Below are 27,998 nucleotides of genomic sequence, written 5' to 3'. Positions count from 1 at the left end.
TTTCTCTCTACTACCCCATTCTGTTGAGGAGTATACAGACAACATCTTTGATGGATAACACCTTGAAAAGTCATAAACTGCTGAAACTGAGAGGATAAGTATTCAAAGGCATTATCACTACGAAAAGTGTGAATAGAAACACCAAACTTAGTTTTAATTTTACCACAAAACTCTGGAATATAGAAAACAACTCAGAATGATCTTTCATTAGGAAAATCCAAGTACATCTTGAGTAATCATCAGTGAAACTAATAAAATAACAAAATTCTAAGGTTGAGCAACTCTACTGGGATCCTATATTATGTCAGAATGAACTAAAAAAAAAATAGACTCTGCATGACTCTAAGCACTACGTGAAAATGTAGCTCGAATATGTTTCCCAAGTTGACACTACTCACAATCTAACATAGGCAAACGAGGCACCATCTTTTGAAGCTTGGATAAACTCGGATGTCCTAAACATCTGTGAATTAGGTCTGGACATGCTATGGAAGGATTGAGTGAGTTAAGATAGTAAAGACGTTGTGATTCACGCCTTGTGCCAATAGTCTGCTCCGTATTACGGTCCTGCATAATAAAAGAATCATCCATAAAGTATATATCACAATGGAGGGCACGAGTCAAACGACTAACAAATGCAAGATTAAAAGGACAACTAGGGACATAAAGAACAGGATCTAAAGTGACAGAGGCCAGGGGACAGTGGGACTAGCCAAAATCTTGGTCGCATACTGAATCAAGGTCATTAGGAAGTCCAGCGACGGTGAGAACTAGAAACATCTTTTTTTGTTGCTATTGCTGCTTTTTAACGCTAGCAGAAACTGGCGTCAACTTCTCAAATTTCTCCATGACTGCCTGTACTTGTTCCAAGTAAGTAGACATATCCGATTCCTGTTTCTTTAAATTTGTCATTTGCGATATCATATCTGAAAAATGAGATATGTCATTAGTGTATAAAGTGCACGCCTTTTCACAAACTAAATAATATGTCTGGAATGGACGAAATAAGGGCATCAACTTGGAATCACAGATCGTCGTAGAATACTGTATAACTGAGCAATCGATCTTCTCTCAAAGTGCTTTGGCCTTTTCATCTCCCTCACTAGCCTTTTTGGTTAAATGATCTTGAACACCTTGGCCTTTACACTACAACTCGACAGCCGAAGTCCAAGCTAACTAGTTTGAACTTCCCATTAAAGGTTCCAAAGTAATCATAACACTTAGAACTTTTAGAACCCCTGTTTTTACAACCAAAAACATCAAATCCCTAAGACATCGTTGGATTCGAGAGAGGTCTAACAAATTATCACCAAATAACAAAAAGAATCAATTGTAACTCACTGAACAGACAAAGGAAACACTATAGTTTCCGGAAAAATCACTATAGCTGCCGGAAAATCAGTGTAATCGCCTGAAAAATGCAAAGTGATCGGAATAAAAAGAGAACAATATGGGTAGGCTCGGAATTACTGGATAAGCAAACTGTCCTGAAGAAACTTTGTCAGAAATGGCCAGAAAAGGTCGTACTCGGAAACCTAGCTTCTGCTGGAGCGTGAAGGGCCTGCTGTCGGAGAGGCTAACTGGGGTTTGATCGCCGGTGCGTTCTGAACCTAATGGTTGTGTTGATTTTTGCAGAACACTCACTGAAAGTAAGTTTACGCAAATCAGATCTGAGGAGTCACCGGAAAGACGCACGGCGGCAGATTTTTTTCTGACCTGGATGTTTTTCAATGCTGCTCTGATGCAATGTGAGAAATAGCACGAGAAAAATATATTAGTGATATGTTCTATTATGTGTTTTACAATATCCCTATTTATATTAAACATTATACCTAAAGCCTTCTCTATAAATGTGGGACACTATAGATGAACTAACTCTAACAAAAGATAAAGCCAGTCAACTTGCCCAGCGCAAAAATTACTTACTGTAAAAAATTTCTTGAATGTATCTGATTTGGTATTTGCATATGATGAGAATATTTGAATAGTTGTCTTCTCTTGGATATAAGGTCCCTAAAACTTGCTTCTCCTTTGTTGTGTAGCTTTTTTTTTCCTAATCCTGTCTTCATACGCAGAATAGTTATCTGGACAGTATATTAGATGGAATATTGGAGCGCATATCAGATGGTGAGATTGGTAAAAGTGAACTATCAAGCTTGCAATCAATTCTTCTGAAGCTTCTTAATCATTTTGACAACCTAGAGAACATATTGCAATTGGTAGGCTACTTGTTGTTGTGGTCGCTTAAGCTCTTTTTCCTTTTACTATTGTTTCTTTGTCTGTCCTACTAGTCATTTTCTACCTTATTCTGTAGTCAGATAATAACAGGATAAACAATTCTCAATATACACTTTTACTTCTTGTAAGTTGGGGGATATAAATTACTTAATGTTGAGCTGAACTACCATCATCATTTTGCAGAACCATTTCAATCAAATATTAAGCATGATGCAGGGGAGCTCTAGAACCATTATCAATTTGCGGATTCTTAGTATAGCCATAAGGTATATTTGTTTTTACGAAATGTGTGTTTGAATATCAATTTTTGTTTATTGAGCAATAATCTGTGGCATTTCTTCCTGCATAAGTATATCCCTTGCACCATTTAAGATGGAAAAAAATGCTCCTATTGTTTAAAGCGACTGCATATGACCTGTCTGACTCACCTACCTTGGGTGTAGTTTTAAGATGATAACCACTTCTCAAGCTCTTTGATCCATCTAGAAACAGTATACTCTTAACTATAGTGGACTGCAAATTTTCTTGTTGGTCAATCAGCTTGACAGGTGGTTTTGGACAGTCTTATCTTAAGGATATACATGGTCTCTGTAGGAAAATGGATAATTCCCCTTTATCTAAGTTTAACATCTATAAAAAAACCAAGTGAATGACCACTTTGATCCCAAAAAAGCCTTTAACCATTTTGACGGAAGTACACTAAGCAATTATAGTGGCTCTTTATAATATTTGTGAATGGCTATTCAAGTCATGATCCCTCAGAATTGGGAAGGTCATTGCCATCTCGCCCATAAATGAAATGCATCCTCATTAATTGTTGTCAGGAAATTAAAGTACAACAACAACTACGCCTCAATCCCAAATTAGTTGGGGTTGGCTATACAAAACTTCATTATCATAAATACTTTGTTTGGGTTCGTAAAATTTGAATACTCCATACTTAAGTATTATATAACTCTATGGGTTCTCTAATATACTCTAGTGGTTATAACCTAATATACCAAGAGTCTTCTAGTAAGCACTAATCTTCTAGTTGGTATAGCTGTACATATTTTCAACTGCCATTGTTTTCTATATTTTGCTAGATCTACTTGGAGTTCGAGATATTTAATCTTTTAAGATAAAAAATTTCCCATGTGATTTAGGTCTACTTCTTCCCCTTTTAGCCCTTCAATTATCATGTTTCCACAACTAAGAGTCTGTGCATTTGGAGGCCTACATAACACATGGAGAAAACGTATGTGCTATTTGCACCGTTTAAACAATGTGATTATTTCTGATCATATCTAATCTTGTATGACCACACATCCATCTTAACATTCGCATCTCTGAGACATTTATCTTTGTAAACTTCAAAATTTTGTTGGATCAAGCCCATATGAATTTGGGCTAAATCCCAAATTAAAGACACATTGGCCCAGGTCAACATTTTGAGTTAACAAACGAGTTTATTTAAGTCAAAATTACATGATTTAAGTAAATTCCAATTGCATTTTGGACTAGGCGATTAAATTGGGCCTCGATAAGACAAGCACATATGGGATTTAGCCCATATGAATTTGGGCTAAATCCCAAATTAAAGACACATTGGCCCAGGTCAACATTTTGAGTTAACAAACGAGTTTATTTAAGTCAAAATTACATGATTTAAGTAAATTCCAATTGCATTTTGGACTAGGCGATTAAATTGGGCCTCGATAAGACAAGCACAATTCATGGTATTCTAGCCTAAAAGTCCATTAAGGATTTCTTGGAGACTACTCTACTCTAAATTCTGGCACACACCATTTTTTCTCACATTTATTTTGTTATGGCAGTTATTTATTTTCTGTATGCAAAATTTGGACGTACAATCTTATGGACATGTTGGGATTTAGAGGCCCAACATTCACTCCCATACAACATTGTCGGCCTTACAATTATTCTATACAACTTAACTGAAGTTAAATTTGCAGCAAAGCTAACTGATGTTTTTCTCATCTGTGGATATTTCTAGATGTGGAAATCACAGAGAAAAAATTGAATACACGTCTAACTTATGCAATGCATTGTAAGGTGCAGTTTGCAGCAAGCTCGTCCCTTGCTGGAAAAAATTTCAGTTGCTCCTTTAGGTTAAAATGATGGGAAAGAATGACAACATGATGCTTAAACATGCCTCTTGATGCAGTAAACACACTATGACAGAAAATATATATAGAACACACACATACACACACATAGAAATCCCCGAGGACCAATGTGTACAGTTCAAAACTCAGTGGATAATGGGTTCGTCCCTTTATCCTTCTCCACTTAAATATCACGCTTTTGTCTGCGGCAGGCTTCGAACCCGTGACAGCAATATGATAGAAATATATTGCTCAAACTACTTTTTAATTCCAATCAGTTGGTGTGTGTCTTGATCATGCAAGAAAATAGGGATTTGTAAGAACTGTTGGGTGTTGCTTGAATTCCGTTTTAGATTTTTGGTTGTCATTCTAAATGAGAAAAGGTAACCATGAAATCATGAAACCATGCTACTAGACGGAAATGGAAATTCCAAAATATGGAGCAGACTCTCCATGTTGTTTATATTGCTGTCTGCTTAAACACGGGGGACATTGTCCAGTTCATGAGCTTTCCATTTTGAATTTTTCTATCCGCAATTTATCCCTGAAAACATGCAATGCCTCCGTGTGTTATCTCCGTTCTGTTTGTCACCATGCTGTCTTCTCTTTCTGAAGTATCTGCTCCTCCCTCCCCTCAGCTCCACCAATTTTGCCATCTCCAGATCATGCTCACAACCACTCTCAAGCTATGGATGTCTTCCTCTTTATTTAATTCTATGTACCATTTAAAACTAGTGAAATAATTAAGAGTTCTTTCAGCTTTCCTCTTGCTTTCTGAAGAAGATCCAAAGCGAGCTGCAATGAAATTTGAATTTGTACAGTCTCTATTTCTTCTCCCAATTCATATGTTCTTGATTTTCTATCTATATGGACCTCTAATGATCTATTTTCAGCAAATTTTCTAAGAAATTATTAGACGAAAATAGAAGAAAAAAGATTGTTTAAAAAGATTTTATAGAGAGTTATGTTTTAGAGAACAGATGGAACATGACTTTAGACTTTAGATATTAGTATCTAGGTCAACATGTTGATGCTGAAACCATTCTTCATTTCTCCTTTCTATTCCTAATATTTCTTATGATGGATAGAGGGTGTTTTCTGTTTTTGCTCTCTATTGTTGCCTATGATGTTTATTCATATGTATTGTAAAGTACACCTTTTTCTGGGACTGTCCCGAATTGTCACCTACTTTCTAGGGCACGTTTAAATTTGCTTCTATTTTTAGAAGAGAACTTTTCGGAAAACAAATTGTCAGTTACTACACTCATGTACTGGAGCCAACTCTATTCTGTAACTCGTTTGCTTAGCATCTTCCTGATGCTCTTTAATGATACCTTTTTGCTTCATCAAAAAAAAAAATTGTCAGTTCCTCTCATGGAAATAAAATTGTTATTTATCCTCTCTTTTCTTTTCTCCATTAGGAATACTTTTGTACGAGATCCTACAACCATTCAATTCCTTTTCGAAGTTTCAAGGTCCTTGCATGATAGCATAGATCTCTCAAATATTAAGGACAAGGAGAACAATCGTTCAGCACATTTAATATCTCGCTTTATACACATGGTAATGACATATTGTTTGCATATCACTTCATTTTTCTTGATAGTAGGTCAGGAGATGCCAAGTACCGCACATTAGTTCTGTACATGTTCTAACAAGTTTCCTGGTCATAATATTCAGGTTGATTATGGTTCCGAATGTGAACGCCACTTAGCTTTTTTGGTTCAGTGCCGTGGAGCTTTTGGAAGTATGAGCGAAGTCAAGGTTATTGTTTTCCACAATTTGCAAAGATGTCTTAATGGGTTACAGTAAAAATCTTGCTAATTTTCTGCTTCCATGAATTATGCATAGGGGATTGTTATTGGTTATGTGAATTCTTTTTATGTTTCTGTAATATGAATGTGATGTCACTTTGTAGAGGTTGACAATATCCTCGAATTATACTTTTTGTTCTCCAGTTTTTTTTATCCCTGTCAGTTGGTTGTATGAGGTTATTATGCCTTTCTGAAGAGAATTATTCTTTCCAATTCACCTGAATGACCTTAACTATAGTTCCTCTCCTCGTGTGTGTATGCGCGCATATTGATGTGCCTATTGCTGGATGTGGTGAATGAGAAAGTGATCTTATGCCACATTGCCTTCTGCCTAACCTGTTTCGCCCTATATATTGTAAGTACTCTAGTGTGATGGAGTATTTTCTCACACTGCTATGAAGTCTTCCTCCATAGAAGCATGAAAAGTGTTGTCCGATATTATCTTGACCGGTAACGTTCAGTTGTTTACCAATTCTTATGATATGCATGTCAAGTAGAATTCAGATTAGTGTTAGGGAATTGAAGTATGATATATAGCTAAAGAAAAGATCAAGCTTATTAGAACTGCTGCTAAAGCAGTACTATTATTAAGGGAAGTGCAGTGCACAGGAAACAAATGCTTTTGGAGGGATGGAGTTTCAACATAGCTGAGATTCTTTGAGGTCCTTTCATAACTTCTCTATTTCTCTCCCTTCAGATACACCAGAAAGGCAATAAAGCTTTGATTATAGTTGGGAAAAATTGAACCATGGGTATGCAAACAAAAGTTTCTCTATCTTATTTTTATTTTATTTTTGATGAAAAGGAAGGGAAAGAAACGCTTCTCCATAATCATGCCACGGTGGCCATAATAAATGCTTTAATATGTAAACGAAAGTTGAACTCTTGTTTACCAACATGGAGGTTGTAAGTGCATTTCATTAAGGTAAAACAGGAAGTTTAAAGTTAAAAATTTTCAATTTAGAAATGCGTCATTCTTTTTGAAACGGATTAAAAAGGAAAGAGTTTCACATAGAATGGAACAAAAGGAATAGTTAGGATTAAGGCTTAGTCATATCGGTATGCTGATTTTAGGTACAATGATTTTTGGAGTCCTTATTTTCGCTAGGGAGTTGTATGTGAGTAATAAATATAAAGAATTTCTAGGGTTCCAAAACATAAATTATTGAATACTGGACTGTAGTGGCTAGGAATGACATAAATAGTGAGGATTCCTAGAGCTGACCTAAACTAACTTGGGATTGAGGTGTAGTTTTTGTTGTTGTTTCCTTTTAATATTGCTACCAAGCTCCCAAGGTTGCCTTTCAAGTTAGCATGGTGATGAAATTTGGACATAGTAGAAAGGTTTGAGCGCGGCATGCATCTTACGTAATTTGATGAGTGACACCTCTGGTATCTTCTGCTTTTTTCAGGAGACTGTTGTTCATTCGAGCAATTTACTGGCGATTAAATCAAGAAGGAACGACATTAGCTGTGTCATTTTTGTCAAATCTTGTATAGCATGCAGTGAAGTTACAATACCATCTATCCCATCTCATCTGAAACAGTTAAACCTCTACTTGGAAACTGCTGAGGTAACATTAACTCTTTCCTTATTCTTATTTTGCACTGCTGATAATTTAGATGCACCTATCTTTTTCTGTCTCTTCAGGTTGCATTAATGGCTGGTTTAGTTTCTCCCTCAGATGGACTTGTAGATTCAGCATTGAGGTGCTTGAATAATGTTGACTTATTGGAAGGTTTGTCTATGAATTTTTCTCCAGATGGCTCGGTGCATATTAGTAGTCAACTCAAAGTTGTATATATGCAAGCACAATACTAGATGGTTTCTTTCAGTGCCCTCTTTATTCCTCTCCCTATTCTGAAAATTTATCACTTACAATAAAAAAGTGGTTTTGGAGTAAAATTTCTCTCTTAATTCCGAGGAAGTTTATATCACCAATTGCCTGGAATATCCATTATGATACATGTAATAAGAGACCAAGTATCTAATATAAAAGGTAATGCAGTTTATTCGCACTTTCTATTAGTAGAAAGCTTACTATCGTAACATCGGCAATCGATAATTAAGCATCTCGGTATATTATTTAAAACAGCAACGATGTCAAGCTTGTGTCATTTTGCAAAATTGCATTCTGCTCATGATCAGTTAAAAGCGTCATGATTACCCCTTCCAGGAGGGTGGGTAAAGTGTTTGCTTGCCTCTATTCACAATTTATATTACATTATACTTGCACCAAATGGTTAATGATATGTGCAGCTTAGAGGTTTTGGCAGATGCTCCATGGCTCGCCTTTGTCTTTGAGTTTTTGAGTCAATAGGGTATGGGATATGGGTTTGCTTTTTGAACTTTTGGAGATAATGTTAATGAATATGATAAGGACAAGATTATAAAGAGGAAAAGAGAAGGCAAAGTTCTGATATATTTCCGTGTTAGAGCAGTAGCAATGTGCAACAATTGCGTGAAGCACATGTGATTGTTGCCACTTACCTCAGTTTTCCAAGAATTTTTCATGTTTGACCCCCGTATATCTTTGACAAAAGACCTGATCAAATACTCAAATTCATGTGTCTTTTGCATCTGTTGTAGAGCCTCCTTTGTCTGAAATTTTAAGAGGCGTTTATGCATGTTTTGTATCAAGAAGCAACCAAATTTAAGACACTCCACCCTTTCTCGCAAATCCCAGTTTTATGATGGTTTTCTTTGGTAAACTATTGAATTGCAATAACATTATCTGCAGGCTCAAGGATGCCCAAGGACATTGATGGGTTTCAATCAGTATTATGCAAATTTTGCAGTCTTATTGTTATGATTCCAGGTTTTTTAATCTGTTCCTCTTCAGTTCTATTTTGTTTGTCCTTTGTAATGCTTCTGTATCTTGTGATCTTGGAACTTAGGAGTTAGGACAGCATGCTGGAAGTAAGACATAGTAATATCAACTGGTGGAATGGCCACCTGGTGCACCTATAATGTGAAGAATTACGTGAACAAACTGCATATGGATGTAGCGTAGCGGACAAAATATGCACTAATTACAAAAACTTGAGTCAAGTCTGACATTTTCCAGTATCCCAATAGGCATGGGCTAAAATGCTCAAAATAAAGTGGGACACATATAGGAAAAAGTGGTTATTCAAAAGCTGCTTGAAGAATAGTCAAATAATCAAAGATAATGTCAGCCAACGCCATTGCGTCTTGAATGGTACAACATTCTTAACTGGAACGAAAGGGAACCTGAGAAAGTAAAAGTAGAAAGAGTTCTCTTACATAACCTCCAGCTACTAGGACTATTTCTCCCTGTTTGGTAGGGCTGCCAGAATTTATCTAGAACCTTCTTTTATAAGGTGATAGGATTGGTGGGGATAAATAAAAGCTTCTAGCTTCCAAGACGGTGCAATCGAGAGACTACTACTAGATCGGAGGGGTGACTAAAACTAAGTGATGGAGAAGCAAACAGTTGCGGAGTTGGATCATGAAATGTCTTTTGGTAACTCAGCAGAAATCAAATATAGAGGTTTTGTTGTGACGAAGATTATTGCAATCATATAAAGTCCTTTTTTTGCAGAAATTATGTTGCTAATCGTGGAATTATTGGAACCCTTTGAGATGAAGCGTGTTCCTGTTGCTCATCTTTATAAGCACTTGCATAAGATTGGCCACAGTTGGTATCCAATTTCCTACAATTTGGGTGTTAATTTGGCATTGAGAACAAATATTTTAATTGTGCTTTAAGGCCCAGGAACTTTGTCCAAAGAACTGTATAAACTGATTTCTGTTATTTCGATAAAGCATAAACTGATTCTCTGCCTGAATTTTGTGGAGAAGTAAATCGACTCCACCCTGTTGGTAACATCTTTCTAACCAATGTAAGCAAAATGTTAAACATACAAATTTGCTCCGATATTAGATGTCAAAAATCTTAGAATGAAGATCACACTATCTTGCCAATGAGCTTTACAATATTGCCTTATGTCCTGGATTCTCATTCTAGGTGACATAGAACGAGGAGTCACTAGCATCCCCAGGAACATGTTTTCCATCCTCAGCTCCTTGTCATGGTGAGACAACCTTATTTCTTCTTTTATTTTATTGCATTTGCATTCCATTCTCTATTAATGTTCTATTGTTGTGTTACAGGATGCTGCCAAGTATGAAGGTGAAGGTGTTATGTGCACTCATCTTAACATTTGCTGCATTATCACAGAATAATCTCCTGTACCATTCAATACATGATGAGGTATTCCTGTTGTTTCATATCTAAGAATTTTGGTTATACATTACATCAATTTTCAGATATATAGTATTTCATGCAAGGAATCTGTTAGTATGTGGTTAAGCTTGTAAAAGGATATCATTTGTGCTAAAGCAATTAAAGATGATTTATAGAGATGAACTACCTGGTGCTATAATTAGGCCTTACTCTTGTATATAGTGAGATCTGGAGCAATATATAGAATATATTGGACAAGGAAGTTTTCCATAATGATGCATTGCATCATCATCTTAGTATCTAGTTCTTATGCTCAGGTCTATAAGGTATCTAAAGTCAAGCACATTGATATCCTGTTATCCAGCTTAGCAGATAAGATGGTTATTCTCCTTCTTGGGAATATCATTCATAAGGGCAGCAGTGACATAGAGCATGATAGTGCAGCCTCATCTGACATTTACATTAGTGATAACTAGAGATGAATTCTGAACCAAGGGATAGGTGTCACTACTGTGCAATGCATCAACTATAGTGAAGTAGGAAGAAATTATATTCCTTCTAAAGTCAGCTGATTAAGAAATGAGATAGGTTGAATGAAATGATTCACTTCATTCAGGATGAGCGGGCTCTTTGTATGGAAAATGGTTATGGATATTCACATGTGAAGAGAATGCTATGGGAAGAAGGTGATTTAGGTGAAGTATGGATGTGACTAATATGGATGTTAAGGAGGTGACAACTATGTGTAACGACAAGCATGTGGAAACGAATTATAAAAGGGAATTTGATCTTTTCAAAGTTCATTGGATTCTAGATGGGAAATGTATACTGAATATGGTTCTGGCTTGATATATGGTGTGGTGACACCACAGTGAAAGAAGGCTTCCCAAATTTATTTTCTATTACGAGTAAAAAGTCATTTTAGCAGAGGTCCATAAAGTGGTGCGCCTCAGTTGAGTTGAGATGTATTCTTACAGGACCTTTACAGGGCTGGGAATTGAAGAGGTGAAAACACTCTTCCAGAGGTTATAAAGTCACACAGTTCGGAGCGGATGATAGTTAGATTCTGAAAGGGTCGTCTAGTAAATACTTCGCGGTGATGTCATGCTACCATGTTTTGTTTCTGTTGAATGGGTAGAAGCAACATTCGTCTGGAAATCATTATGTAGATCTCGAGCTTCAAGGATGATGGAGTTTTCTATGTTGTATGCAGTATAGGATGTTGTTTTGGCATTACAATGGAAAAAATGTATTATCATTAGCTGTTGTTTAACATGCAAACAACTCGGAGATGACACTGACCACCTGGTGTTACATTCAAGGGCAGATCCACCAAGGAGGGAGGGGGTGCAGCGGCACCCGCACACCTCGGTCGAAACCCTATATGTATGTGTACTTATATAAGAAATAGTATGAATATGCTGAAATCGCACCCTGATTAAGAAAAGGGTGTGAGGTGCCACTGGCGAAGGGCCAAATGACCAGCCCACGAGGCAGGAGTTTGATTCCAGCCTAATACACTTTTAAAACTTTTTTGTTTGCTCCAGGAGCTTCTCCTCCAGTTTTGTCCAACAGTTCATTCCGATCGTGCCAACTCATAAGGACAAGATCCAAGGGTTACAATCTAGCGATGCTAAAAATAAATAAAATTGTTGATTTCTCCTTACTCTCTAGATCCTCTCTTTTAAATTTTCAAACATCTGAAAAAAGATGAACCACTTTTTAAGGATCATCAGCTCATTTGTAATTTGTCTATCTGGAAATCAATATAATTAAATCTATTAACTATACTCTTTTTTTCTCTAATTGTTGCTGACTCTTTTTTTCTTTATTAGTTCCTCCAATTTTTTTCATTTTATTAATAGTTCTTGCTGACTTTTTCTACTCCTTTTTCTTTAAACATAAAATATATTAAAGTTTCTTGTTCATAATTAAAAATTTTAGAATAGAAGTCCATTAGCAAACTAATTAAATTTTAAAAAAGAAGTCCATTAGCAAATGATTAAATTTTCTCATTCGATTGGTTTGTCTATATATAGACTAGTAACCCAAACCGACGCCCAAAGTAGATCAAACCAACCAAATGTATACCCTATTTGGAACATGTAAATTGCAACATGTCTATGTTCACAAAAGTGTTGCACCTGGAACCTCCAAATCTTGGATCCGCCTCGGGTTATATTGTACTTTTGTTTTTTGGGGGAACTTTAGGCTTTGATATTTTATGCTTATATCAAGTGGGCTTTTCCTAAGAATTGTGGCAGAAATGTTGATTAGCAGGTTCAGAGCTATAAAGAGGGTATGGAAGAATGGCAGATTCCTGTTTTTTTATTTATTTTTTGTGTGGATAATACGGAGAGAAATAAGTAGGTATAATTGATTAAAGTATAGAGAGAAAGAGAAGAGGACTTCTGAAGGAGCCGAGAGTTCATTGGTGTTGAGTTGTATCCCACATCGGTGGGTTATGGGTATCTTGGTCTTCTTATATGGTCTTGGGCAATCCTCACCTCACAAGCTAGCTTTTGGGGTTGAGTTAGGCCCAAGGTCCATTCTTATGATGGTATCAGAGTCAGGCCCATCCCAATTATTGTTACCGATGTTGGGCCCCCATTTATGTTGTCCACGCTCCAGAGGTCTGGGCGGGGGGTGGAGGGTGAGGGGGTGTTGAGTTGTCCCACATCGGTGGGATTTGAGGTCTTTGGTCTCCTTATATGGCTTGGTCAATCCTCACCTCATAAGCTAGCGTTTGGGTTTGGGTTTGAGTTAGGCCCAAGGTCGATTCTTATCAATTGGTTAGGCGGTTAGAGTTCTCTTTTGCCCGCTATTTTTAGCACAAAAAGGAAACTCTGTCTTGTATGCATGATTTGGTAGTTTTGCTGAAAGGCTCAATACATGTTCTTATTATTTTATTTATTTATTCTGTTGTATGACACCAACTTGGTATCTTATTAACAAACACTTTGATCCATCAAACAAATAAATATTTCAAAACTGCATATTTTCTGTTTATTCTCTCATTGTTTATCACTAGAACGAAATCATTTTAGGCCAGTTTCTTATTTATGTTGTAGATAGGATAAAGTTTTGAATGAAAGCCACAAGGAACTTAGGCTTCATCATTCTAGTTGCCACAAACTTCCCATTGTGTTTATGTAAAAAAAAAAAAAAAGTTTCTTGTGTTAAAATCTTTAGTTTGCTTTCAAGCAATACAAACTAAAGCATAAAAGTAAAGATGTCCGAGGAATAATTGTAAGATTCCATCCCTTGCTAGCTGATGAGAGGGTGGCAAGCAGGGGAAGGAAGGAGAATGATTTTCTGTTAGAGAGGTACTATCAGAATGTTGAGTGTTTGAGTTGGAATGTTAATACTAAGTTCTTAAGGGATCTCACATTGGAGAGTTATCATGTGTGTTGTGTTTGATACCTAAAAATAAGTGTCTTGTATATATCAAGTCAGTCTTCTCTTCTTTTATTTTTCTCACTGAGATAGTATTTGGCTATCTACCAGCAACATCTTGAGTGGCCCTTACAGCAGTGTGGGATGAATGCTGCACGAGTATAAAAATGTGTATTGACATTTATGCATAGTAGCCCATTCTCCATGTGGCCATCTTATTTACTGGTGCAATGAGAAATATACATTGGGTATTTCGTTTACTGGAATGAAATGCAAGTTATAAATATATATATTTTCCGTTTAGAAAAGGTCATTGTAATATTGTTGTGGGCATAAAGGCTTGCACTTTCTGGCATTGTGTGTTACTAAATGATGGACACAACCTGAGAAAGATTGTCCTAGAAATGGAACCACCTAAGATATCTTACCAGTTTTTCATTCCTCTGATTTGATATCTACATTTTTTTCTCTTTCTTTCCTAAGTGTCCTAGTGAATTTAACCTCTCAATATTGATTTATCACATATCCAGGTTATGGGCAATGACTCTTTGTTCTATGGTGATCAACAATATATGCAAGAGCTTCTATCATTTTCTGCGGTTATTCTTCAGAGCTTAATCGATACTGTTTTACAAGAACCAATCCAGGTAACATCTCGCTCATCACTTGCTCTTGCTTGAGAGGAAAAAGAATAAGGGGACCATTGTTAAGCTAATTCTGAACACTCTCTTTGAAGGCCGCTAGTGGAAATCTTGCACTTGATGCTTGCAATGCTATTGCATCTTCTTTCGAAGTAAGTCACAGTTCTTATTGTTTTTTTCTGAAATTATTGACTGAAGGACCTCACGTCCTGTTTGGTATCTGAATCTGCACCTAATAACCAAGACATTCGAATTGATAACAGTACCAAATAGAAAAAGAAATCTTTTTCAAATCCGTCCTATATCTTATGGATGGATGTGAAAAAGTTGGAAGGTTTGAAAGGTGTGATGCAATTGAATAGTCTAAGTTCCCTTGTTTAATCCTAGAATACTTGTTAATCAGGCATGTGAAGGAGCATCTGATATTTGCTCCAAGCTGGTGGAAACTGCCAAGCTGTCTTTGGTTTCTGACAACAAATATCTTCAATCTACTATCAAGTTCCTCAATAGTCGTGAACTTGTTCAAGGGGAGGGTCTTAAAAAGCAGGAAAATAACCTGCTCTGCGAAAGTGTCGTGTAGCTTACTTTGTCACTGTAGTCTTCTTTTGTTCTAAGTTGGCATCTGTCAAATGTATAAGTACTATTTAAGCTTTTCTGGTGTCCGATTTGTTTATGTGTATAGTTATATCTTCATTTATATTTTCTACTTTGGTTTCTTCACTACAGGGGTCATGTATTCTATAGTTTAAATGGGAAAGTTCAAATATGTTATACCACATCCACAAAAAGTACGTTGGTTTATGCTCTATGCCTGTGTTGTCAATCAGTTTTAATTCTTCGGAAACCAATATGTATTCTGATTTAGTTGGAAAAAGGAAATTAATTCATGTCAGATGCCCTCAAATTTTACTTCTCTTGCCCAAGCTGGAGATGCGGGAAGTAAGACTCAGATGGTTCGGGCACATTCAGAGGAGGAGCACTGATGCACCGGTGAGGAGGTGTGAGCGACTGGCTGTAGTGGGCACGCGGAGAGGTAGAGGGAGACCTAAGAAGTATTGGGGAGAGGTGATCAGACAGGACATGGCGCGACTTAGGATTACTGAGGACATGGCCCTTGATAGGGAATTATGGAGGTCGAGCACTAAGGTTGTACGTTAGGGGAGAGTGTGAATATTTCTACAGCACAATGTGAATATTTCTACAGCACAATGTGAATATTTCTACAGCACAATAGAGGGAGACTATCTAGTTAGGAGTTAGACTAGGAATGTCATTGGTCATCTATTGATGCAGGGCTTTACCTTCTAGTGGTACTATACCAGCCATCTATTTCGTATTTAGTATTTCGTATCCTGTATTTCATATTTCATATCTCTTATATGTTGTTATTTTTATTACGCATTTTTATGGTACTAATATATCATCTCCTATTGCTTTTTTGAGCCGAGGGTCTCCTGGAAACAGCCTCTCTACCCTTCGGGGTAGGGGTAAGGTCTGCGTACATATTACCCTCCCCAGACCCCACTTGTGGGATTACACTGGGTCGTTGTTGTTGTTTGTTGTTGTAAAGTCGGTAGCATGTTGATGTCATCAAATGAAACGAGTTAGTAAAATAAACAGATAGTTGCAGCGAACTGTCGTTTTGTAAAGAGTTAAAAAACTTAGTTTCAATTCAAACATGGGTTTGATTCACATTTCGTGTTTTGGAAATAATTATCATTTGAAAGGAGGAACAACGGAGTCTGTTGAGAAAGGTCAAATATATAAAACCTTACAACGAGACGGTGCTTTTTTGACTTTCTCAAAATAGAATCTAGTCCAAACATATATGATATGGTTCCTTACTTTGACAAGGTACAAATGTCTCTATTGATTCTTCTAGATATTTTTTCAGGCCTATATTGCCAACACTAAATAGCAATAAAAAATTTGTAATGGAGTTCGGAAATCTTCACAAAAAAAAAAAAAAAAAAGTTTTAACTTTTCTTGTTTTGCAAAAACAACTCCAATAAATAGAGTTTGCAAACTGTCAAAACTTTTTACATGCTCTATTTTTTGAAAATTTTCAAACAAGCAAGTCATTGAAACTTTATGGTTCCTTTCCATTTCTATTTCCTGGTAGTTTGACAACAAGAGTGGCAGTTAAATAACAGTATACTCTTGGAATAAACAAATTACAAATCACCATCAGACATTTAGGAATACAAAGGAGTTTTAAAATAATTGGAGGAAAAAAAAAACATCGTCGTGCACCAGGAAATGTCAAATATACGTGTTAAAGACGACCTAAAAGATCAAACAAACAGAAAATATAGTTGGTAAAACTTAGATATATAGCCTCCATATGTCTATGTACTTTTGGTCGGACTTTTTGGTGTCACATTTTCCACCTCGCGGCTCTGTTTTGTTTTCTTTTCTGCCTCCAAAGTCTTCCTTAGCAGACGCAGCTCTTTTATATAGTAGTGAAGTCTATCTATGACCAATGCAAGAAACAATGAAAATCCTGCATGTACACCAGAACAAAGAAAGACATTATTCTACGTCAGATACCAAATATAGTAAGATATTAACATAAAAACTACTTTCGTGCCTCAATTCTAAGTAAGTTGGGGCCAGTTATATAAATCTTCAGGATCTCTATTTTAACTCATCTCAAGCTAATATTAAATAAAATATTTGTTTCACTAAAAAAATATTAGAAGTTCTCTATATTTTCTATTAGACAAAAAAAAAACTCTTAGAAAATATTGGACTAAGAAAACGTACTAAGAAGTGCATCGTTGTAATTGGGTTGGAACTTTAAGATCATAAGCTCTGGATTTGAGGGTTTCCATTACAGTTGATAATATTTTTTACAGATTTTTTTTTTTTTTTGTTTTATCAGGTAATGGATGTGTTATGTATAAGCATTATGTTGGTTATGTATTATGTATGAGCCATGGTTAAAACTCTATCCGGCTAATTTATAAAGTTTAAATAGATCTTTTTCTGCCAAATATAATGTGACAGAAATTATAACATAAAAGATGTAGAGGTACACGAGATTCACCCAAGAGTGACGCTTCTAGGAGGTGATTAGCCAATAGAACTTGATCAGTTGGATTGACAGTGCCAGATTCCGTGGCACGGTTCTGAATAATAGTGACATTGAACAAGATTGAGACTAAAACCACAAATAAGGTTCCACCAGCACTCTTTACTATGACAGGTCCCCTCCCTTGTTTTGATCTATCCAATGCCATCAAAACAGGTTTTCTTAAAGGGGTTCGGAATACGAGGATCAATACCACTGCCACTTCAAAAAATACAAGTGCGAATAACGGTTGAATCATATTGTCGTTGAATGTTCAAAAAACACAACTTTTGGTTGTTGTTGTGATGAATTATTAGTGAGGTAAAGGAAAATATTTAACTCAACTCTAAAAGCGTGCTAGTAACAAAGGAAAATGCTTAGGGACTAAGAAGTAGGAAAGAACAAAGGAAAATGCTTGTGGTTTCCAACTGATTTACTTGTAGTTTGGTTCAGGAATGTGTGTGGTGGCACGTAAATGGAGGCTTCTTTTATTGAACCCGTGAACACGTCAAAGGGGAATTCTTGTTTGGATTGCCGCCCCAAATTGCAAAATACTTCGATCCCTTTCAACTACGGAATCGAAACCTTAAATCCAATGGGAAATGGAAACCTTTTTTTGCCTTACACAAATCCTATGTGCAAAATTTGGTTGGGGTGCCAAATGGACGAGGTGGTCTGGCGGGTCAAAACAGATTAAGTAAAAGTATGGATTATGATTTAACTTGTGGATTGAAATATGTTTTTTTCCTTTAAATAAACGCATTCATTTGTGTAAGTTTTATTAGGAAATAACTCCTTACAAGAGTAGTTTTTATATTTTTAGGCTCAAACTCGAGATCCTAATTAAAGGCGGAGAGATCATCCATCCTATCACATTCCTTGATAATGGTATCCAAATATGTTCAAATAAATATGAGTCAAATTGTGGGTCATGCTTAACTTAGAACTACTTCTAAAATAATTTCTTCGTGCAATTAGATTAAAAACAATTCTCTTTCTATATATTCTATTGTTTATTCATATATTTATTTTAGACGATTTAACTATTTTAGCCCAAAATAACGAATCAAGAATCAATTTGTTTCGACTCTTCCAGCTCAATTTAGCGCAAGCCTAAATGTCGAGTTTAACCCATTATGATGCCCCCTCGATTAACAGGCTCTTCCAACTCGTCAAATTTTGAGGGAGTAACATAAAGGGATAACATAAATCATGCTAATTTGACACTCCTACATTTGGCACTTTAACAATACGAAACACGCCGAATACACAATTTAGTGTTTGCACCAATTTCAGGGGCATTTTTATATGTACCCACTTTTGGGGCAATTAAAAATTTATACCTTCATTGTACATATTCTTGCAAAGTGTACCGGTTCGGATTTGAGTCTAATATCTTCAATGCAACTTCATAAATTAAATCTGAAATTCTTCTATCTTTCACATGCAACTTCAGAAATTTGAATCTTAAGTTCTGAAACATAAACTTGTTCTTCGAATTTCTACTATTCAACACACGATTCAACACCTAAATCTACTCCAAATGAACTCAAATTTGAAACATGACTTTTAAATATTATAAAGAACAAACCTCAATTATCAAATTGTCAAAACAACAACAACAATAAATTTAACAAACTCATTTTGCAACTAAGAAGAAGAAAAAACTCTAAGCACAAAAAAGAAGAAAGCAACAGCAAAGAAGAAGGGAAAAATGTATGTATCTGTATTTACCAAAAAATTGGGTATCGCTTAAACTTTTTTAGAAAATGAGTACAAATTCAATGGTGGAAATGACACCAAGTAGCCACTTTTAAGCATGTTTTTTTAAATATATCTACACTTTACAATGTATTTAAAGATTAGCCAATTTCGCTAAAACTTCAGGACACAACGTCCTAGAGTTTAAACCTCAAAATTCAAACTTCAGGACATCGTGTCCCAAAGTTCGAAAATTGTGTCCTGAATTCGAATCTTATGTCCTGAATTTTAAATTAGTTCAGCAATTCAGGACACTTAGTCCTGAATTTCAAATTAACAGCTCAAAAATTCAGGACACTAAGTCCTGAATTTCCAAATTTAGGATACTTAGTCTTGAAGCTTGGGTGCATTAGCTAATCTTTAAATACATTGTAAATTGTGGGTATATTTAAATATCGGGCTTTAAAGGGGCTATTGCTGCAATTCGCCCAATTCAATGGATAGCACAAAATTAGGCGCCACATGAAAATTTTACCCAATTGTTATTCCCTTCTCTAGCCCTACCAACGAAAACGAAGGAATCTATCCCTGCGGCTTATGATTTCTTCGATACCAAAAAAAAAAAAGGTGGCACTAGCCGTTCGTCTGACTGTTTATAAACTTGATATTCTTTTTGGGATAACTTACGAGCCTTCTTTCCTTTATTAAAAAAAATAATAATAATATTAAGGTTCAGTCAAAAGGGTTAGTTGATTCAAAAAATGACAGATCAAAACAAGACAACGTGGCTCTAAGGGAATATACATCTTAGTCGCTTCAGAAGCAAACAAGACTAGGGAATTTGTCCTCTTAATTTGATCCCTGCTATCTGCAAAAGAAAGACCACAAAGCTTTATACCGAGCCTTTAAGCATTGAAGGCCATGTGCATCCAACCTGCATAAGATTCCTAATGTCTCCATATCTTGTAAACTCTTCCATTCCTTCTCACATGCAATTAGGAGGAATGACAAGAGAGACACAATTACATCAAGAGCAAGACAACCTTTTTATATTTTATAGCAATAATGCATGACAGATTATGGGACATGATTATGGGACTAACCACAGTACTGAAAGAACGCATTACTCTAATTAGGTCAAGAGATGTATCCGGAAAATAGAGGCCACGGTAGATAAATCTAAAAACACAGGTGTGAATCCAATTGGGCTACCCGTGCAGTTCTACGAAAGGTATTGCCACAAATCCAGAGGACAGGAGCAAATGCATAACATGAAACTGAAATGTATAAAAACAGTTCAAGTTGGTGAAATATAAACAAGAAATAATCCTTTTTCAGCATCCTGTCAAAAGTAAAGAGTTGTGGAAAAAGTGAATCAGGGAAGGGAAAGATTGAATTGCAACATAGCTCTATTTGCACATCTCAAGTATAGATGGTTGCAGCATATTAAATAATCAGGGGAAAAAACAATGTTCAAGGCCTCCAAAACTGTGACATTGTCATGTTTATTCTGGTTTTAAGCTTGAGTGTACACTCAGGTATACCATGAACAGTCAATCAAAAGCAAGAGATGGTTGTATATCTTCAAACATCAAGGAGTAGGCGACGTGGATCTTCAACCACATCTTTAATCCTTCTCAGAAAGTACACTGCCTCTCTTCCATCAATCAGCCTATGGTCATATGTCAGCGCAATGTACATCATTGGTCTTGACACAACGTTGCCTCCAACAACCATTGGGCGATTCACAATTGAGTGCATTCCCAAAATAGCCGACTACAAAATCAAGCAACAAACTTAAATGGTGAGATCACTCCACGAGAAATTGCTACCCTTCTATGTCTCAACAAGGACACATACCTGAGGAGGATTTATGATAGGGGTACTTAGAAGACTTCCATACACACCACCATTGGATATTGTGAATGACCCTCCAGCCATTTCATCAATTGAGATGGTCCCATTAGTTGCCTTCTTAGCGAGTCCGTTTATTGTCTTCTCTATCTCAGCAAAATTCATCTTCTCAGCATTGCGGAGAACAGGGACGACCAGACCCTATTAATTTGAAAAAAGAAAGTTGGAAAACATTGACAATAAACTCAAAAGAGTAGATTCCCAAAAGCAGATAGAAGGACAAGATTGAGAAATCAGATTACAGATTTTCCATGAACTGTCTATAATATTCAAAATATCGAGGCAAGGGAAGGGTGGGCCTACCTTTGGGGTACCAACAGCTATACTGATGTCTACATAGTCCCGATATATGATATCATCGCCATCAATAACTGCATTAACTATAGGTTGATTCTGGAGTGCACTAACTGCTGCCTGAAATTTCGTATAATCCTTTTCGTCAGAGTTTTTTTGTTGGGACAAGTAATAGATGTTTTTCGTCAGAATTTGTCAACCAATATGTAAAAAGAAAAAGTATTGACATTGATGCTTCTCATACTTTCACAAATCCAGACATCAGTCCTAACTTCACTCCGTGCTTTTCAACAAATGCATCTTTGTAATCAGATCGGAGCTTCATCAAATTTGTCCTGCAACAACCAAGATTGGAGAAAATGAATACAACTAATACAATGGTGCCTAACAAACACTTCATGGGCTATGACAATGCCTCGTACACCTCTAATGGATTAGAACAGAAACAAATTTGCATCCAGGATATCAACTTGAGAAAGAAACTAAAGTTATAACCTCAAAGGTCACTTGCTATCTGAAAAATTCATCAAAAAGAAAGATAAGTACTATTATTTGGAAGGCAACTAAACCAATTTTAGTCATCAAAGGGACCGCGTTACAAGGATCCTTCATGTTCCTTGATGTACCCATGTCGAACGGGTGTAACATGGGTGTGGGTATTTCGCGTGGATTCTTCAAAATACATTAGACGTTGGCAAACATTAGCATGCCGGAACCGGATGCTTCCACACACATACTGAATATGCACCCATTGATGAATCCATGTAACATAGATCATGGTATCAGAGGACTTCTTATCATGGTATCAGAGGACTTCTATCTTTCTGATAGCACTAGGATTAAGCATATAACATACGACAAAGACACTCATTAATTGTTTATCAAAATTACAATCCAAACTTACATATCAACTTCATTGAATGTAGTCAACAATGCAAATGTGTTCTGAGAATCTTTCAAGCGGGTAGCAACTCTTTTCCTGAGCCTCGTCATGGGAACCTATCATCAAAGAAGATTCAGATGTTGCTACATAGCAATTGCGACAAATGCTCAAATAAATAATGTCGTGAATAGTGCTTCTTAAAACGAAAAGTGGAAAAAGTGACAAAGTCCACAAGACTTGAAAAGAAAAGGGAGAAGTGAAGTGCATGCTTCTTTGAAGTGAAGCACACAATTTACAGAAAGATTAGAAAATACCGATCACATATGAATCTAGTACTATGATATAATTAAAATAACTGATTTAGCATCCAATATACAATAATGCTAATATTAACCCGACTCCTCAAAGTTGAGATTCAAATATTTAACCGCTTCTGGTTGGATTCACTTTGGCATCATCATTTGAAGAACACACTTTCCAGAAGCGTAAAGTTTTGCTACCAAAGTGATAACGCCTTGCTTACACATAGTTCTTTAAGCTACAAGGCATGGATTTTAATAACACGGGTCGTGACAATAAGCTTTCAAAAGTTTAAGGGACTCACTCGTCTTTCCCGCTCTTTAGGGGGAAGTTGGGGTTCTGTAGCAGAGCGCTTAGGAGGAGGTGGTGAAGTTTCCTTAGACTTCTCCTTGACAGGAGTTGTCTCAACTTTAGGTTTCATCTCTTCCTCTTTTTTCTCTTCAACAGCAGAAGGTGGCTTCGGAGCTTCTTTTTCAGATGGCTTCTCAGATGGAGCAACATGATCTACACTTTCTACACCCTCACCAGATTTTGAAATAATAGCAACCTTATAGCCTGGTTCCACAGTGTCTCCTTCCTTAGCTACAAACTGTAAATGTTCAAAAGCAGATGCAGAATCCATTTATATCAAAATAAGAAAGGTATAATAAACCCGAGGAACAAAACGAGGAGTACTGGTGTTAATATTCTACCTTTTGGATTACACCGGCTTCAGGACTAGTAACATCAATTGTCACCTGTCAAGTATAGATGACATGTAAGCCATTAACCTCCACGGAAATCCATAACAAGATTGATTAAAATTAGTTAAACATGTTCCAAACCAAATACCTTATCGGTTTCAATCTGAGCAATAGGCTCGTCAACTTCTACTCTGTCACCGGGATCTAATTAAAAAGAATGAGACATGAAAGAAATTATTAAAAAGAATGAGAGACGAAAGAAACCAAGTGTTGTGCCTCAAAGAATATCATCGTGGACAAAATAACAAAAAACATACTCTTCAGGAATTTAGCCAGTGTGCCGTCACTTATGGATTCGCCCATAAAAGGAACAACAGCATCAACCAGATCGCCTTTGGCAGAAATACAGATGAGGCAAAACAAAAACACAAAATGTTAGTAATTGCATCGCCACATTGCAGTCTGCAGAGACAAATAAGCGCACAAGGAAATGGCAATTTAAACATTCTCTTAACTATAATAAAATTCTCAGCCATCTCACTGATAGTCATGATTCAACTCCACTTTAATGGTTGACACATCGTAGGATATCCAATATTGTAACTCATGTACATAACAATGAAAACAAGTGATGAATAGCAATTTCATCACTATAATTGAGAGAAAGCATATCATGCACAGAATACATAGGTTAAAAATGTCTCTATAATGAACTTGCTAGTCATGGCACTGGTAGTCGTCATCAGACTCCATTGTTGCAGTATAAGTACAGCTGATTCCTCCAGTTTAGATTACCACACTTCAAGATATTCAATGGCCGAATTGATGTACTAATAATGAAAATAACAGGGATAAAGTTTTAATGTTCTTGTGTAACCATACTTAATCACAACCAAGTCCAACAGAAGGAAAAGGATGGCACTGAGAAGAAGACTAGAAACGGAAACAAGAAGATGAATAAGAGTAAACATCCAACCAATCCATTACTACACAATATATGGAGTATAAATCAATTGTAAATTTCCAATGAGTACTTAATTTCACACCATTCCAAGCAACTAGCACAGTATCTTTGGAGTTTGGACGGATAATTGCAAATTAATCTTCCACTCCCAGATAGGAATTTGATATTACCATAACTAACATGTTAAATGGCAACGATCACAATGGAAAACAACAAAAGAACCGACAAAATTCAATTAGTATCTATATAGGATCTCAACAAACAGAAAACGGAAAAAAAGGGTATGTTCTCTAAAAAGATATTTTAACAATGTGTCAAAAACTAGAGAAGATACAATAGGCAAATTAATAGCTAGCATTTTCCAGCCCTATCATCAATAGCGTCCGGCACTAATGAATAGAAAGGACGGAACCGTGGTAAACCATTGAAAACAGAATGGACCAAATGACATTTTCAATAGTTACATGTTGGAGATTAGTAGATGCATGAATAGGTTCACATGTATCAAGATTCAAGACAAGGTTAATCACTAATAAAGCAGATATACCACTATTTGAACAAAAAGGCCTGCTGCAAATCTGTAGCGTGAGACTTGAGTGATGATTGGCCACAGCTCCCCTGCAGAAAATGATATAATTCAAATGGACCGCCAGAAAAGTGGGGAAAAAGAAAAGTGGAAGAAGCAGCAGAATGTACCAAAATCATCAACTCTCTTATTCTTTACTCACTAACATCCACCAATTAAAGCCAACAAACAGAACAGGGTGCAACATAAGAAAGAAAGGATTAATCTTGACTAGATATTGGTGGCAACACTAAACCGCACACATAAAGGCGCATTATCTCATCTCTGGTTATACAGTTGGTGAAGAAAATGAGATAAAAGATAAATATGATTTAAGTTATTTTACTGCATAAGGTGGAGCTTTTACTGAGAAACTAATTACTAGTGATTTATTTTGTTTTTTCTTTCTTCACACTACAATTCAAAAATGACCTTAAGACTATAAAAGAAAAATGAGATGAGAAATGAGATTGTCGGATGCCAAAACTAAACTAATCCATTTTTGTGGTCAGGGATGTGTTATTGATATAGGTAGGTCACTGCTGAAAATATATTTAATATATGTACACATGCATACACATAAGAAGAAAAAACAAGCAGATTAGTTTAATTCTTTAAGATCCACCTTTTTGGGGGTACAAAGACTTCTTTGAGCATATGAACTTATCAGATCTTTTTTCTTATTTTATCAGATCTACGATCATAAATCTCCCCTATCCTTAGTTTGTATGACAAAGTTCCACCTATGGATGTCCCAAAAAGTTTCTGGCACAAAAAATAATTCACACCTTTTACAAGTATCAAATTCACTTTCATTAAGATGCAAATCTAGATCATGATGTGATGATCTCCTTATCAATCTTCAACAATCATAATATACTCTTCTAACCACAATTTGAATGTTAATGTAAGTCATTCGATTCATTAATTTATAGGCAGCTGAATTGTATCATATAATTTGGGAATGGGTGGTGTTTCACTTATATATCATGTATAGAAACATGTAGACCTTTATCTCTCTTGCATAAACGAACATACTATCTTTCTCGCACTGCTTTGGCTCTTAATTTCTCATTCAAGTACAAGAAGGGACAAAGCCAGCTGCCAAAAATGTCTCTTCTTCCCGTAAAGCATAATGACGAAAAATAGTGACCAAGCCGTATGTCTAATAGCAATACTTAACCAGGAGCCTAAGATATGCAAATATAAAAAACAACAGTTGGTTTCACCTCCAAATATTGAACTAAAGCAGGGTGTCCTACGAGGAGGGCAAAATGCAAAGGCTAATCGGGGTAAGAGTATGGTGCATCTTTTCATGCTATACACCTTTACACAAAAACAGAAAGTGTACTAGTAATGAAACTGATCACTAACCTTTCTGGCCTCAAGTTCGTTGAGTATCCTGTATCGAAATTTAGGAGTTAATAACCATCGCAATGTGAAATGAATATGTTGAAATTTGTGATTGAGCCAGCACAATTACCAGGTAAAACACGGTGACTGAAATTCCGAGCACGACCACATTGTCTAGGAATAAGTATTATCTGTTGACATGTGTGAAGTATGTTATGCCTAAAATCTCGAAAAAAAACAAAGCATATGAAGACAAAACATAAAAGAGCAGAGTCTCCAAATAAAAAAAGACAACTAACATCCCCCAATTAGAGGACAAAAAAGATAAGAGTCTGGATAACTATCAGATAGTTTATTTCAAATATTATATCATGAATTCTAAGACCTAACTAATTCAGAACATAGTCTTTCAAAAGCAATCAAAGCATAAATTTTGGCACATCCCAGTGTATAAGGAGAAATCGCAAAAAAAAAAAACATGGTAATAAACAGTAGGTGAGATCCACGGACTGGATATCATACAATTCGACACAAAATATGCCTAATTAGCACAACAACCTTCAAAATTACTAAATTAAAGGGAAACGGCAATTTGATGAACACTACTCCCTGCTCGAATAACCTCATATTCAAGACAAAAGACTGCTTTCATTTCATTAACCAAGATACACTATACTTTAACCTAATAGCTCAATAACATAGGCAGATCCAGGATTTGAACTTTACGGTTCAAGTTAGCAATTCTACCAGTCCATTTGATTTACATACGTCTGAAAGAATTTATTATTTGTACTTATCTAGTGAACTTACATATACAAGGTTCGAGGCCAAAGCTAGTGGGTTTGGATGAACCCATAACATTAACGCTACCTCCACCCCTGCTCAATAATGTATTTATCTTAAAACTGACCAAAAGTCACAGCTCGGACGTAAATGTGCAAAATAATTGTGTTAACATAAAATTGACCTCCTATACACAGAAAATCAAATAGTCATTACCTTTTCTGATGCGGCAGAGGGAATTCTTGATGTAGAAGCTGCAGTGCGAATCACATGCAGATTTTCCCCTAAACACTATCCAATAAAAGAACAAATTTCGTTATATTAATTTTACTCATCTTAAAGTCCAATACAAAGTATGCAAACTAAAAAGAAAAAAAAGGCTAAATGAGGAATTGTACCGAAGCAGAAGCTTTGCGCCTTAAAACGCCCAGCATCGTAGATTTGGTGTATTAAAGCTGTTAAATCAATTAAAAAAAGAAATTTAGGAGAAAATTCAATACTGTTAATACGTGCGTGTGTGTGTGTGACGGTGTGTGGATGGTGGCGATAAAGTAGATCTTACAGAATATAGAAGTAAATACGATGAGAAGAAAGGTTTTGAACTGAAGAATAAATGAAGATCAAAGAGAAAAGGGTTTGGGGAAAGTGCGCCGATTGAGAATGGAAACAGAGAGAGGGAAAGTCGCAAGGGAGAACTTGTTCGCACTTCCTGCACAGCTGCTACCTTTTTCTATTTCCAAATAAAGAAAATTATTCCGACTTTTCTTCCTTTTTTTGCCTTCCAGAAGGAGTTGAGGGAATGGACTATTGGACTGGCCATGCCAACTTGTCCCCGCAAGAAATAGAGTCCGGAACCAAAATGTGATTTTTTTTACTCAAACTACACAAATAGGTGTTAAAAAAAAGGTACATTTTTATATATAGCGCCACAATACCTGGCGCTATACATTAACAGTAACGGAACCGTTAATGTATAGCGCCAGGTATTATGGCGATATACTGTAAAAGCTGACATGGTCAGGTATAGCGCCACAATACCTGGCGCTATACATTAACGGTTTTGTTACTGTTAATGTA

At 36.2% G+C, this 27,998-nt stretch overlaps 3 protein-coding genes across 10 annotated transcripts in view; 1 reads left to right on the top strand and 2 right to left on the bottom strand.

Moving 5' to 3' along the window:
* LOC104248229 (uncharacterized) overlaps nucleotides 1–15,214 on the top strand; it is a 57,368-nt gene extending 42,154 nt beyond the window's left edge. For all 6 annotated transcript variants that reach the window (XM_070150045.1, XM_070150046.1, XM_070150047.1 and 3 more), the window contains 12 exons: nucleotides 2,076–2,219; nucleotides 2,422–2,504; nucleotides 5,768–5,909; nucleotides 6,027–6,110; nucleotides 7,573–7,734; nucleotides 7,812–7,899; nucleotides 8,902–8,979; nucleotides 10,153–10,219; nucleotides 10,299–10,398; nucleotides 14,298–14,414; nucleotides 14,504–14,560; nucleotides 14,812–15,214. In XM_070150045.1, the coding sequence (XP_070006146.1) occupies nucleotides 2,076–2,219; nucleotides 2,422–2,504; nucleotides 5,768–5,909; nucleotides 6,027–6,110; nucleotides 7,573–7,734; nucleotides 7,812–7,899; nucleotides 8,902–8,979; nucleotides 10,153–10,219; nucleotides 10,299–10,398; nucleotides 14,298–14,414; nucleotides 14,504–14,560; nucleotides 14,812–14,988 (1,299 nt within the window). In that variant the 3' untranslated portion in view covers nucleotides 14,989–15,214. The remainder of the gene's footprint in view (nucleotides 1–2,075; nucleotides 2,220–2,421; nucleotides 2,505–5,767; nucleotides 5,910–6,026; nucleotides 6,111–7,572; nucleotides 7,735–7,811; nucleotides 7,900–8,901; nucleotides 8,980–10,152; nucleotides 10,220–10,298; nucleotides 10,399–14,297; nucleotides 14,415–14,503; nucleotides 14,561–14,811) is intronic.
* A 1,542-nt stretch (nucleotides 15,215–16,756) lies between these two features.
* LOC104248228 (uncharacterized) lies at nucleotides 16,757–17,650 on the bottom strand. The gene is made up of 2 exons (XM_009804448.2): nucleotides 17,458–17,650; nucleotides 16,757–16,911 (listed from the first exon to the last, which is right to left on the bottom strand). The coding sequence occupies exons 1-2, from the start codon at nucleotides 17,648–17,650 to the stop codon at nucleotides 16,757–16,759; spliced, it is 348 nt and encodes a 115-aa protein (XP_009802750.2).
* A 2,799-nt stretch (nucleotides 17,651–20,449) lies between these two features.
* On the bottom strand, nucleotides 20,450–27,715 carry LOC104248227 (dihydrolipoyllysine-residue succinyltransferase component of 2-oxoglutarate dehydrogenase complex 1, mitochondrial-like). Of its 3 annotated transcripts, none has more exons than XM_009804447.2 (15): nucleotides 27,646–27,715; nucleotides 27,320–27,376; nucleotides 27,138–27,212; nucleotides 26,269–26,329; nucleotides 26,160–26,187; nucleotides 24,768–24,838; nucleotides 23,574–23,648; nucleotides 23,405–23,460; nucleotides 23,266–23,310; nucleotides 22,878–23,162; nucleotides 22,295–22,389; nucleotides 21,635–21,725; nucleotides 21,400–21,510; nucleotides 21,043–21,237; nucleotides 20,450–20,958 (listed from the first exon to the last, which is right to left on the bottom strand). In XM_009804447.2, exons 2-15 carry the CDS (start codon nucleotides 27,353–27,355, stop codon nucleotides 20,767–20,769), a joined length of 1,416 nt encoding a protein of 471 aa, XP_009802749.1. In that variant the 5' UTR covers nucleotides 27,356–27,376; nucleotides 27,646–27,715; the 3' UTR covers nucleotides 20,450–20,766. The 3 variants fall into 3 exon arrangements, with proteins under 3 accessions (XP_009802749.1, XP_009802746.1, XP_009802748.1); XM_009804444.2 differs by having other exon boundaries at nucleotides 27,484–27,694; XM_009804446.2 differs by having other exon boundaries at nucleotides 27,628–27,658.
* Nucleotides 27,716–27,998: the final 283 nt, after the last annotated feature.

The sequence above is a fragment of the Nicotiana sylvestris genome, chromosome 6 (genome assembly GCF_000393655.2).
Source record: "Nicotiana sylvestris chromosome 6, ASM39365v2, whole genome shotgun sequence".
NCBI classification, from domain to species: domain Eukaryota; kingdom Viridiplantae; phylum Streptophyta; class Magnoliopsida; order Solanales; family Solanaceae; genus Nicotiana; species Nicotiana sylvestris.
The sequence above is the reverse complement of the archived record's forward strand: the minus strand, read 5'-3'. Positions and strand labels throughout refer to the sequence as shown.

What these genes read in the sequence shown, in the direction of transcription:
- LOC104248228 (XM_009804448.2), bottom strand. Translation starts at nt 17,650, where the DNA reads ATGGCATTGGATAGATCAAAACAAGGGAGGGGACCTGTCATAGTAAAG. An exon ending in CCTAGAAGCGTCACTCTTGG is followed by an intron (nt 16,912 to 17,457) that starts GTGAATCTCGTG and finishes GTGTACATGCAG; the next exon opens with GATTTTCATTGTTTCTTGCA.
- LOC104248227 (XM_009804447.2), bottom strand. Translation starts at nt 27,355, where the DNA reads ATGCTGGGCGTTTTAAGGCGCAAAGCTTCTGCTTCG. An exon ending in CAGTCACCGTGTTTTACCTG is followed by an intron (nt 26,188 to 26,268) that starts GTAATTGTGCTG and finishes ATTTCGATACAG; the next exon opens with GATACTCAACGAACTTGAGG. An exon ending in ACGAACTTGAGGCCAGAAAG is followed by an intron (nt 24,839 to 26,159) that starts GTTAGTGATCAG and finishes CATTTTCTGCAG; the next exon opens with GGGAGCTGTGGCCAATCATC.